This window comes from Thamnophis elegans, chromosome 4 (assembly GCF_009769535.1).
Source record: "Thamnophis elegans isolate rThaEle1 chromosome 4, rThaEle1.pri, whole genome shotgun sequence".
Lineage (NCBI taxonomy): Eukaryota > Metazoa > Chordata > Lepidosauria > Squamata > Colubridae > Thamnophis > Thamnophis elegans.
Window position 1 is genome coordinate 131,330,144 of NC_045544.1, and position 13,686 is coordinate 131,343,829.

The following is a 13,686-nucleotide window of genomic DNA, read 5'->3' on the forward strand; positions in this document are numbered from 1 at the left end:
TAGATAAATAGGTACCAATTTCATTGTATTTAAGTACAATGACAATAAAGATTATACTTACTTATACTTATACCACTTTGGCGGGAAGGAAATAGCGTTCTCTGCGCCTTGGTGTATAGTGATGCTGCCACAAGACCAGGGAAACTTCTTTGGAAATGTTGGCTCCCTCAGCTAAGAAGTGGAGATGAGCACCACCTCCTAGAGTCAGACAGAACTGGGCAGGAGAAACCTTTGCCTTTATCTTAACACTGTATTGCTGTCGGCCTTACTGGATTAACCAGATAGGAATCATTACCAGATGAGCTAATTCTACTTTATTGTAAAGCTGCATTAACAGAATCTTGCTAGTTTGAAAGTACAATTTTCTTGCCGTCTCCTTTACATCCTGAGAAGTTAGGGAGAGTCTCTTTCTTATCCCACCCACTCTGCAGCTGTGGACTAAGCTCACTTTTATCTGACCATTCCCTTGACATCATCCCTTCATCCTCTCTCCCAAGGTCTTTCCCACATGCCATTACAATTTATGTTAATTGATTATACTCTTCCTATTCATATTTATAGAACAAAGGTTTGATTCAGACACTTCACTGTATGGTGAAGTAGTGGGTCTATGCCACAGGCCAAAGTGTTGGTCTAGTTGCCCTTGTATGTCAAAAAGTAGAAGTAATTTATATAGTGTTTTCTGTACAGCACATAGTTTGTGCAGGGGGAGAGCATGGCATACATTTTATTTATTTATTTTATTTATTTAAAACTTTTATATGCCACCCAATCCCAAAGGAATCCAGGCGGCTTACAAACAAAATATAAAAAACATAAAAAACAATACAATTTAAAACAACAATCATCCATCAAATTCATTCTCATTCTCATACATACACACATATGTCCTATATAAGAGCAGTGGACACACTAAAATTTCTCACTACATTTTATAAAATTAGTGGTGTTAAAATAACTTTATAGAAATGTTATCAGTTTTTAATCAAGAAATGGTTTTATGCTATGAGTGGCTTAGAGTCAAATCAATAGACAATTCCATTCAAGTAGAGGTGTGTGGTCAGCAGCTTTATAGAACAAGGAAATACAATCAATCTCCAAGTTAAGAAAGTCTGATTTAAGGTCAACCGCTAATTACAACTGAACTGCCTATTACTGAAAATGGTGGGTGGCATTCTTGTTTCTCAAGGTGATGAACTTTCAGGAACTGCTCAAGCTGTGTGTTTTTAATATGCAGCCTATTTTCAATGGTTCCTGAAAGCATTGGAGGGCTTCAGTGATTTGCTGGCTTGCAAAAGGACAATCCCAGCTGACATTTTTAATAGCTGGCAGTTCATTTGTAAGTATGCGTTCTGATTTACATACAAATGCAAGTTAAAGACAGAGTTAGCAAAATCGGGGGGGGGGGGGGCGCTGCTGTATTGAATCGTTTCAAAGGTAACAAATCCTGAGACGCTAACTCTGTTGCATTGTTTGTACATTTCCAACATAACATAATTCTCAAAGTTGAAGAATTATCCTTAATTCCTTTGCATTTGTAGATTCAAAACCACTTTAACCTTTATAGAGCCGAGGTGGCGCAGTGGTTAAATGCAGCACTGCAGGCTACTTCAGCTGACTGCAGTTCTGCAGTTCGGCTGTTCAAATCTCACCGGCTCAAGGTTGACTCAGCCTTCCATCTTTCCGAGGTGGGTAAAATGAGGACCCGGATTGTTGGGGGCAATATGCTGACTCTGTAAACCGCTTAGAGAAGGCTGAAAAGCCCTATGAAGCGGTATATAAGTCTAACTGCTATTGCTATTGCTATTTATTGAGTCTTTATTGGTTAGCCCTTGGGCCATATCAAAGTGCAAAGTTCCAGAAACAAATTATTACTAAAATTTGATAAAAGCAATTTAAAATTGAATTTGATAAAATACAATTTAAAATGAAATTGAAATAAAATACAATTTGAAATGGAATAGAATATAATAACTTAAGATTATAAATTAATTTAATTTATAATAATTTAAAGATAAAATTTAAGATTATTTATATATCCCATCCCCATTTTACCAGCCAAACTTTATACTCTATTTTAAGAAGGATGTTTATTTTTGCAGATTGCAGGAATTGACAGTGTGCTCTGAAGACAATGCTGATGTCCATGATATTGAGTTATTGCAATACATCAGTGTGGACTGCACTAAATTAAAGCGGATACTACAAGGTATGCAATGAAGCTCTTGATAGTTTAAAGTTTAAAGCTGGGGATCTGGTTATATGTTTTGAAAAGACTGTTGAAATTGGAAGTCCATGTGTATAAAAGCAAATGGCTTTTCATTTTTGTTTTGTTTATCATGGTCTAAGCAAGTGTTGGTGAACCTTTTTGGCACTAAGTGCCGAAATGGGGCGCATGTGTGCACCAGAAACCGGAAGAGCAGCCGCCCCGTATACATGTGCGCACCAGGAAAATGATCTTCCGGTTTCTGGCACGTGCATGCACGCCAGCCACCTAGTCTTCCGGTTACTGGTGTACATGCACACACAAAGACCAGGTGACCAGAAGAGAAGACGCTTGGTGTGCATGCGCGGGCCAGAAAGATGATCTTCCGGTTTCCGGCGTGCATGCACACTGGCCACCTGGTCTTCTGGTTTCTTGCGCTCCTGCGTGTGTGAAGACCAACTGGCCAGCGCGCTGGAATCCGGAAGAGCAACGGGTGAGGGCTCACGTGCCCAGAGAGATGGCTCTGCATGCCACTTCCGGCACATGTGCCATAGGTTCACCATCACGATTCTAAGCTTTCCTCAGTTAACACTTTACATATACGCTGGGCTGTAAAATATTTCATCCCCATCCAAATCTAACATTGATACCTGCAGTTGATGGGGACTATAGTCCAACACATTCAAGGATACCATATAAGTGAATACTGATTTACAACATGAATTCCCCATTTTCTGATTTTTACAGAGACGGTCTTTAAGTTCAAAACTCTCAAGAAAGCAGCACAACTGGCAGTTATCAATAGTCTTGAAAAGGTATGTTATTTCCCTTGCTTGCACCTTTTTCAGATTGTCTTTGCAGAAACTTGAGTAGAGAAGTAGACAATGGAGTTTGATATGGATGTGTTTACATGTTTCTGTCATCTTCAGTGCGTGCTCTATTTTGTTTTATGCCTAGAAATAGAAGGGCCAAATTGAATGAATGTATAGTAAGAAAAAAAAATCCCAAGAATTTAGGTATACTAGATTAAAGGAGTCTCTGAGTCAGGTATTCTGTCCTGCAGTGGCTACCTAGAGAAGGATGGAAAAATAATAGCATCTTTCTGCTTGACCAAATGGTATTAAAAGATAAACTGCTTTCATTATAATAATGTAGAACTCTCTTGACTAGTTGTTACTCATTCACTAGTTGTGAATGGTCAATAAAATTAAATTGAATTAAATTAAAACTACATATATTTATTTTGTTGGCACTTCCAACATTGGTGTTGAAACATTAAAAACATGCTGTGCAGCAACAACTAATCAACATGATAAACATTTGAACAATACAAGAGGCTTGAAAAACACAATAATACTCAGTAAGCCATACAGTTGATGTATTTATCTGATACAAGGTGCATTGAAGGGTTAACATACACAGATGAGGAAGGGGCCCCTATGTTTGTGGCGCCCTCGGGCAAGTGCCCATCAGACCCATGTGTTAAGACAGCCCTGATATGAACCCTTTTAGTTTAAACTAAGTGAAAGATCAGATTATGAGGTCAGATGATGTTCTTTTCTGCCATAGCCATCATAATGATAGCTTAGTAAGGGGCAATGTAGTACACTTAGTTACATTCTGAGTTGATTTATGCATTACAGAGAAAGAGCGGAACATTTTATGCACTTTTGCTTTTCTGTCTTTGCTTTCCCATATGAAATCAGAAAGGGCACAATTGCATCATTTATCATCTAGAAATGTAGCTCCTGTACAAAATGTATTCTTTGTATTAATTGTGCTTTCTGACAAATATCGTCTAGGCATTTTGGAACTGGGTGGAAAACTATCCGGATGAATTTACAAAGCTATACCAGACACCACAGACAGATCTATCAGGTAAGAGTTTATCCCACCAGGAAGAGGCCTTGCCAGATGAATTTTCTTCCTTACATCTCCCTGCATGGCTAAGCTCACGTAATTGCAAACCAACCATGCTAATCTTCTAAAATGACTTGTTTTGAACATGGTCTCTGGATCGGAGTCCCACATTACTGAAAGGAACTCGGAAGATTCGCCTCTCACCAAAACCTCATCCCTCACCTCATTACCTTGACGAATTTGCGGCTCTGTAGCTGCCAGGGCTCCAATTCCTCTCAATCCCAGCCAGAATGTTAATAGTCGTTTTGGTTTAACCATTTGGGATTACCCAGCATCTTTCTGGGGGAAAGAAAATTGACATTTAAGCTTGTGTCACTAAGGCAAAAATGGTCTTCTGTGTTAACATCTGGCCTGCAGATCTCAAACTGGTCCCACTCAAGTGGTGTTTTTTTTTTTAAAGAGAAAATGTTTGTACTTCTCAAGATGTTTCTCAGCCGGAACTTGAAAACAAAAAGCCAGGCTAAATGTTTAGGCTGTGTTCTGTTTTCTTCTTGAAGGTCGTAATTAGATCTTTCCTTTCTTCCTTCCTCCTTTCCTTCCTCCCTCCCTCCATCCCACCCTCCCTCCTTTCTCCCTTTCTTTCTGCCTTTCCTCTCTCCCTCTCTCGTCCAGGAGTCATATCTTTGCAGTACTGTTAATTATTGATACTGTCATAAACATGGGAGGGATTTTAGCATTTATCCTTCTTCTGTTAGTGGAACTCAGCGTGTTTTGTGTTGTCTCATTTCTTTGGTTCAGATTGTGCAGAGAAGCTGTTTGACCTGGTCGATGGATTTGCTGAAAGCACGAAACGCAAAGCAGCTGTTTGGCCCTTGCAAATAATCCTCCTCGTCCTTTGTCCGGAGATCATCCAAGACATTGCGAAGGATGTAGTAGAGGAAAACAAAATGAACAAGGTAAAGAAAGCTGAAATATCTTCCAATCAGGGGTCTTTATATGGAGAAGCTGATTTATAGTATTTTTCAGAGTATAAGACGCACCTTTCTCCCTCAAAAAAGAGGCTGAAAATCTGGGTGCGTCTTATACATTGAATACAGCATTTTTTGCCTCCCGAAACCTAATGGCTATCCATGCCCTTTTTTTGGGGGGGGGGGAACGGGCCGTTTTTGGGAGGTTTGCAGAGTGCAAAGACTCTCCCCCCCTCTTCAAAATCTTGGTGCATCTTATACTCTGAAAAATATGGTATTTTAAAACAAATGCAAAAGCGAGAACTGTAAGTGCAGTCCTGTTGGAGCAAGCTTCCGTAATCTTCTGTATTGGTCTGTTTCAAGAGGTCCCTTTGGGAAGCTTATCTGTTTAATGAATAAGTCAGTCTCCCACTCTTCTCCAGTAACTGGTATGTAAATGATGCTGCCTGCGTGGTAATGGTGGTGGTAAATAGCCATCAAGAATCAAACATGTAGATTGGTGACCGATGAAAGCTGTTGACCATTTGTAAAATGGATACTTTAGTATAATCCTAAATTAAGGGTTGAAATTAAGCTTTATCTTTTTTGCGAGAGATGTTAGAAGTCATTTTCTTTTTGTACTTCTGTTTCTTTCTACTATTTTGGTTTTCTGCACTACTATTTCTCTTTTTAGTCTTTCTATCTCTCAGACTATAAAAAAATACTGAACATTGGAAAGCATTCAATTGGTCTGCTTGACCTTTGAATTCCCCTTTTTTCCTTCCTTCCTTCCTTCCTTCCTTCCTTCCTTCCTTCCTTCCTTCCTTCCTTCCTTCCTTCTTTCTAACAGTAAACCAATGCAATAGTTTAAAAACACAGAACAGATAACATAAAAAGACATAAGATAAAGGTTCCCCTCATACATATGAGCTAGTCATGCCCAACTCTAGGGGGCGGTGCTCATCTCCAAAGAGCCAGCGCTGTCCGAAGACTACTATCCTTGGCCGGCCTGACTAAATGCCGAAGGCGCACAGAACTCTGTTACCTTCCCACTAAAGGTGGTTCCTATTTTTTTTACTTGCATTTTTACATGCTTTCGAACTGCTAGGTTGGCAGAAGCTGAGATAAGTAACGGGAGGTCACTCTGTTACATGGTGCTAGGAATTCAAACTGCCGACCTTTCTGATCGACAAGCTCAGTGTCTTAGCTACTGAGCCACCGCGTCCCTTCATTAAAAAAAAACACATACGAAACTATAATAAAATACATAAAACACTCTAGTAATTACATCCACCAATAGTAGTACCGCCACTAAAGGCCATCAAGGTTGGGGCAGTTTGATTCTTTAGCCCTGTTCCTTTCGTGGTTAGCTACTCCAATATTTGTTAAGATTTTTTAAAATAGTTTTCCCTATGAACTATTAAACTGTTTTTGTTTCCCCTATGTGTTATTTTATTTTATTTTGTATTTGTAAGCCGCCCGGAGTCCTCCGGGATTGGGCGGCATATAAGCTCATTAAATTGATAGATTGAATTGATTGATATGAATCCATTTTTGTGAGCTTTATTCCTTTACAAGGTATAGGTATGGTGTATATTTTTTTTTCATTTGTACTCAATATATTGTTTCCATCCCATCTCTTTTTTCTTCCCTGTTTAACCTCAATAAACAAGTCATGGTTGAGGAAAAAAAGAGAGAACTTTGGCAACATTACAAAACAACAACCAGACACGTCTGATTTTTAATTAAAGCCCTATCCAAAACATGGCATTCATGAATGCCTTTAGGTAGCCTTGGACTCTCAATTGTAACAGAATCAGGAATTTCTGTTTTTAAGTCATGATGATCATAAGTTGAGGAACCTACATGACTGGATCCAATCTCACAACTTTTTTTTGCAGTGCTCATTAAGCAAATGTCACGATCGTTGAGCAAACAATGTGATTGTTAAGTGAATCCATGTATTTCAATGGATATTTTTTTGCTGGCCAAAAATGCCAGAAACTGGCAAAAAAAAGAAAAAAAAAAGAAAGTTGTGGTCATAACCAAGGAACACTGCAACTGGCCATAAAGGTGAGCCAGTTGCCAAGTTCCCAAAATGTGACTTTATGCAACTGTGGGAACTCCAAAACGAGGTCATAAGTAGCTTTTGGGGTGGAGGTGGGGGCCCATTGTAACTTAGAATGGTTACTAAGGGAGAACTACCTGTACTACATGTTGGTGAGCAGTCCATCTTTTTAACATGCTAAATTTTTTTATGCGCAGGATTTTGTTATATTTATTTTGTACCATGAGAATGAAGAGTATACCATTTTCTATGAAGGATTTCCAGCCCGCTTTCTTTCAGAAATCTAAGTGATATAGCAATAGCATTTAGACTTACATGCCACTTCACAGTACTGTACAGCCCCTCTCTAAGTGGTTTACATACCAACTTCAGAAGGTTGGAAAGCTGAATCAAGCTTGAACTCCTGGAGTGAGCAGTGAATTAGCCCTGCAGTACTGCTTTCTAACCACTGTGCCACCATGGCTTGTGAACAAATTAATCTAATCATCTAATATGATTAGATATTATTAGCATTTAACCTGCTGCCTCCAAATTTTACTTTTTCTACTGGAGTATAACACTGCAAAAATAGTTTTGCACTCCAGAAATGGTTTGGACTCAGAATATGTTAGAATCTTAACCTTAACAAACACATTTTTGTATCAGTAGTGTAGGAGATGACAAGGCAGAGCCTGAGGGAGGGGTCAAATGTGTCATCAGTCTTGAGTCCCTTGGCACCCACAATGGGACTATGATTCAACCCACCTTGAATTCCATTTACGTTTATCAATTTATTTTAACTGTTAGTAGTTCAGATTCTTGTAGAGAGCTTACAATAAATCTTTATATTCATTTGAACTGCCTAGACTCCTGATCTTCAGGCAGAACAGTGTCTGCTATGAAATTTGAACTTAGAAACAATTTTAATTTATTTTCTTGTTCATATGTTTTGGACACTATAGAAACAATTCTTGGACAACCTCAGGAAGGCGCTGGCAGGCCACAGCGGAAGTAGGCAGCTAACTGAAAGTGCAGCCATCGCTTGTGTAAAATTGTGCAAAGCATCAACATACATCAGTTGGGAAGACAATTCAGTCATTTTTCTTCTAGTGCAGTCCATGGTAGTAGATCTCAAGGTAAATTATAGTCTGCTTTGTATGTGTGAGATTTTGAACACCGAACCTTTAATGATTGTTTGTGGGCAGTTTATCAGATCCTGGCTTGGTATTGTGTCTAAGTTGATTAATGGTAGTTAAGAGCCATTGCTTCACCTTGTGAAAGTCCTGCCTTTTCTATTGAAAAAAATCTCTCTCTTAACCAACTGGTTCAAGAAAATGTTGGATGGGGAAGTAAATCTCAAAGATTTTTAGAACCATTGTGTGGATTGTCCTATGGTTGCCTATATTTTCACCTGGAATGGTATGCTGGACTTGTGACTGTCCATGACATAAATTCTATGGAGATTCTCAGTCATCCAGGTCATGGTTGTCCCAAAGGTGCTTTTTCAAAAGGCATCTGGACTTTGTTTTTCCTGGAAGACAGTTCACTTCTGACCCAAAAAGCTTCATACTGGAGAAGCTTCTTGGATGAGAAGCAAAATATCTTCAAGAAAAAACAAAGTTTGAAAAAGCACCTTTAGGATGTCCAGGAGATAAATGGATATCTGGCTTAAACCAGTACGGTAGTTATATTATTTTTTCCCCTACTTTTGCCTACAAGGGAATTATCACAATCTTTGCTCAACCACCTTGTGTTGGTTCCCCACCTCTTCCAACATTGCCTAATTGTAATAACCACGACCTGTGTTTGTTGTCTTAAAGAACCTGCTCTTCAACCCTAGCAAGCCTTTCTCCAGAGGCAACCAGAATGCAGACATAGACCTCATGATCGACTGCTTAGTGTCCTGCTTCCGAATCAACCCCCACAATAATCAACACTTCAAGGTAAGGGTGTGGCTCTTTGGGTCTCTAGCTAAAGTTGATCCTGGGATTGGACAAATGAGTCAACTGGCCAGGATTTGTGAAGAATCAAGAACTTTGTAGTCCAGCGTTCATTCTTCTGAAAATTTTGATGAAATATTGATGAAATCCCTGCCTTGTAGGTGGGTCTGTGCTCATGCCTTACAGTGGTGCCCCCTTGTCATGGTTTTGCTCATTTGCTTGCAAATGACGGTGGGTTTGTACATTGGATTTCCAGATTTGTTTATGAAGGAAACTTAACCCCATCCCCCTTGTTTTTTCTAGACTTGCCTGGCACAGAATTCCCCATCCACGTTTCATTATGTGCTGGTAAATTCACTCCATCGTATAATTACAAATGTAAGTTTTTAAGTTATTTTATAATCCCTGGGTAATTTCCCAAGTTAGTGGCAATCTAACAAGAAAGAAAGATGGGAGTGAGGGAGATAAGAGCTATACATAAAGTTTGTCTGGGCCAGGTTGTTGATCTTTAAAGGCTCTAGTATGCCACAAATAGAATAATATATCCATTCTGAACCCTCTCCCTAAATTTATTCTTAGCTGCATCCTTTTTGTCAGAAGAGGAAGGTGTTAGAGGACTGGTAAACTGTATCATCAGGCAGAGAAAGAGACAGGATATCGCCTATGATATCTGTTATTTATTTATTTAGTGTATGGTGATGTTACATTAACCGGATTACTGGATTAGTACAAAATAGTTGTTTGGCTGCCGACAATTGCTAATTCATTCAGTTCACACTATCTAGAGTGCACCATGGGGTGGACTATTGCCACATTCAAAAAAGTTCTGCAGCGTGATCTGGGCTTCTTCCTCTACCAATGTCACCTCATGCTTGGGTGTCGCATTGGGGAAAGTCCGGCACCAGCTGGATTCATGCTACTATACAAAACGCCATTATTTTCCCACTGAAGTGGTACCTATTTATCTACTTGAATATCACATGTTTTGAACTGCTAAGTGGGCAGAAGCTGAGGCACGTGACGGGAGCTCACTCTGCCACCCAATGCTAGGACTTGAACTGCTGGATCAAAGACCCTCTCCAGTATCTTTAAGCCACTGAGCCACCATGCCTCCTTATGATATCTGTGATGCAAGATGATGTCACCATCAAAACCATTGTGACCTGCTTTAGGAAAACTGCTGAAAGCAGTGGCACAGTCATAGACGAGCCACTTCACTGTGAATTCCTTACTAGACTTTGTGTCCTGTGGAATCCTCTTGTTGTCTAATCTCCACTGATATTTTGTCTTCTTCCTCATCTAGTCTGCATTAGATTGGTGGCCCAAGATCGATGCTGTCTATTGTCACTCTGTGGAACTCCGCAGCATGTTCAGTGAAACTCTCCATAAAGCTTTACAGGGCTCCGGTGTGCATACACCAATCCGTATGACCCCGGTGAGACCTTGCTTTTTGTTAAATTAGTTGGTACAGAATCTTGGGGAAATGCACTTGTTTTATTTTTTATGTTCTAATGTTGCATCCAGTGGTACCCATTTGGTGGCCATTAAAAAAATATCCCTTTTCCCGCCCCAGTGATCTTTCTAATGTAAAACCCAAGGTGAAAGAACTTAGTATCTGATAGTTGTGTTCTCAGATCATAGGCAAGAAAACCCAAGAGAAGCCAAATACCCCTTGGCTGTCAGATTGGCATGAATATTGCCAGGCAATTTGGTAACGTACGAGGGATTAAACTATAAGGTAGGATTTTCTAACCATGGTAATTTTCAGGAGCGGACTTCAACTCTCAGAATTCTACAGCCAGCATGATCATTGATGAGAAATCTGGAAGTTGGAAGTCCACATTCCTGGAAATTCTCAAGGTTGGAAAGCACTGATTTAATCTTAGAAAAAGTCTTAGCAAATAAAAACAACAGAGCAATGGAAGTCGGTTTCTAGACACGGGTGGGTTTTCCTTTCTCAATCTTTTTGAAATATTTTAATTTCTGCATTTAGCATTTTGATATGGTGTACCCAATGGCCCTTTCCATTTGTGACTCTCTGCTAGTTTCCTCCTTGTTTCTCATACAATGATTTTTCATACTATGTGCCTTTGTTAGTATAGTTGTGGACTGACTTGTTATTTTCAGCCTGTTCAGGTGACCTCAGAATCCTTTTCAGTAATGAAAGGGATGAGTTAAAGAGAGATTGTATCATAATAGCAATAGCACTTAGACATATACCGCTTTACAATGCTTTACAGCCCTCTCTAAATGGTTTACAGAGTCAGCAAATTGCCCCCAACAATTTGGGTCCTCATTTTACCTATCTCGGAAGGATGGAAGGCCGAATCTTGCTTGAGCCTGGTGAGATTTGAACTGCCAAATTACAGGCAGCCGGCAGGCAGCAGAAGTAGCCTGCAGTACTGCATTCTAACCACTGCACCACCATGGCTCATGGAAGACTCCATGGAAATTCCAAGTCAATGAAAAAAAGACTGATAAAAAAAATCAGCTGTACAACTCATATTTCAGCAATAGTTGTGTTAGAACAAATAATTGATATACTGCTGTTTGAAACAAACTCCATGTATGGAATATTTATTACTTTGTTAATGGGTTTATTTTTCTTTAGAGTCTTACATTTAAAGAGAAAATGACAAGCCTGAAGTTTAAAGAAAAACCTACAGATGTTGAAACCAGAAGTTATAAAGTTTTGTTGTTATCTATTGTAAAACTGATCCACGCTGACCCAAAACTCTTACTCTATGTAAGTGAAAATCCATTTTAATAGATATATAGATATATAGATAGATAATTGCTTTTTTTTAACAGTCCTTCTGCCAAAAATATACTTTTTTATAAACATAATCTAACATGCTGCCAATTACCTCCCTGTGACCAATTAGATCGCGCAGATTAGGCCTCCTCCGAGTTCCATCTGACAGTCAGTGCCGACTGGCAACTACACGGAGGAGAGCCTTTTCAGTAGCAGCTCCGACCCTTTGGAACGATCTCCCCATGGAGATTCGTACCCTCACCACCGTCCAGACCTTCCGCACAGCCCTTAAGACCTGGCTAGCCCGTCAGGCCTGGGGATAAAGATAAACTGTCCCCACCCGAATGATGAATGAATGTTGCTTACTATTTTACTTCTATGTATTGTTTGTGTCTATTGTCTGTACCCTCCCTTCCTTATTTTATGTAAGCCGCCCTGAGTCCCCTCAGGGAAAAGGGCGGCCTATAAATACTAATAAAATCCAAATCCAAATCCAAAGCACCTTGAAAGATTTTTAAAACTTGATGACTATTTTAGATTGATATTTGTTGCTACCTGATCTGGAAAGTATGCAAAATCCAGAAAGTGCTGAATAAAAATAGTCTTGACCCTTGGAACAATTAGAAAAACAGTAACAATTGAAAAAAATTTATACAAATTAATGAAAAGGTTCAAATTTCTTTGAACCCCGCCTAGAGAAGCATTGTATGCTGGTCAGTGAAAATTGTAATGGGCTGTGAGAGTCACCTTGAGGGACAGAAATTGAAGGGAAGGCATTGACATTCCGCCGTGGGTATGATAGTGAGATATGCTATGCTGCAGAGGAGCTACTGGGAGGAAGGCAGGAAGAGAGGGAGGGAAGGGAAAGTGCTGGACTGAGAGACAAGTAGGCTGCGCACAAGCTTTGCAGAATAAGAGAGAAAAAGAAAAGGTCCCATCGCCAACCTAGCCCTCCTCTCCTTGTAAGCTCCAGGATCTCTCCAGATTTTGTTTCAGTTGAAACCTAGATCCCAAAAGTTCTGGGTTTTAGCTTCCGCAGCTAATCTGAAATTAATCATGTTATCAATCACCATCTCATGGAAAGTGACTCTGGGGAAAGAATCTGGAACAGGATGGTTTGTTTTAGTACTGGACGAAATGTCTTTTTGTTTTGTTTTTGTCCCAACGGATCTACAGTTGCAGGGAAGAGTTATTGTAGCTGAAAATGGTACAATCATCTATTGAACCTAAGTTACTTCACACATGTTGGAAGACTTTGTTTTTCCAAATGAAACAAGCATCAATTTTATTTCCACCTATTTATTCCAGCTCCTATTATAGATCCACACAAAGTTCTTAAAACAGTCCGTGGCAAAGACTCACAGACTCAAAATAATAATCCAGATTCAAAACAATTCAAAAGGAACAAATATGTACTCTCAGAAATAGAGGTTAAAAAACATGTAATACTTGTCTTTTGATTTGTAACACTTCTTTTTTATTTGTGGCACATATTATTGATTGTAGCATCCCATCCGAGGCAAATTGCAGCAATTCCATATAGATCCTGATATCTATTCCTAGTCTTTACATTCAAGCCATCTAATTTTTCTGATTTCCAGATCAGATTTATTCTGATCAAGTTTCAGCAATAGATTATATTGAATTACAACTTTTAAGTCACAATATCTGAAGAGATTCCTACTAATCACAAACGCCATGCAAAAACCAATTCAACCAATTTGGCTGTATTTTGTGTAGCTCTTTTCATGTTTGTGGAATCCTCACTGAGGAAGAAATGCTTCAGCGTCTCTGTCTTTTCATACAGAATCCAAAGAAACAGGGGCCCGACACACAAGGCAGCACAGCTGAACTCATAACAGGCCTCGTCCAGCTTGTTCCACAGGCCAGCATGCCAGAAATAGCACAAGAGGCCATGGAGGTAAGGAAAC

General features: G+C 39.4%; 1 protein-coding gene across 1 annotated transcript in view; it reads left to right on the plus strand.

The window, feature by feature from the left end:
* The window catches only part of NF1 (neurofibromin 1), a 261,133-nt gene that overhangs the window by 37,024 nt on the left and 210,423 nt on the right, over positions 1-13,686 (plus strand). Inside the window, 10 exon segments of the mRNA XM_032217021.1 lie at positions 2,103-2,209; positions 2,954-3,021; positions 4,009-4,084; positions 4,865-5,022; positions 8,023-8,196; positions 8,881-9,003; positions 9,304-9,378; positions 10,304-10,435; positions 11,612-11,746; positions 13,563-13,676. Of these exon segments, the coding sequence (XP_032072912.1) occupies positions 2,103-2,209; positions 2,954-3,021; positions 4,009-4,084; positions 4,865-5,022; positions 8,023-8,196; positions 8,881-9,003; positions 9,304-9,378; positions 10,304-10,435; positions 11,612-11,746; positions 13,563-13,676 (1,162 nt within the window).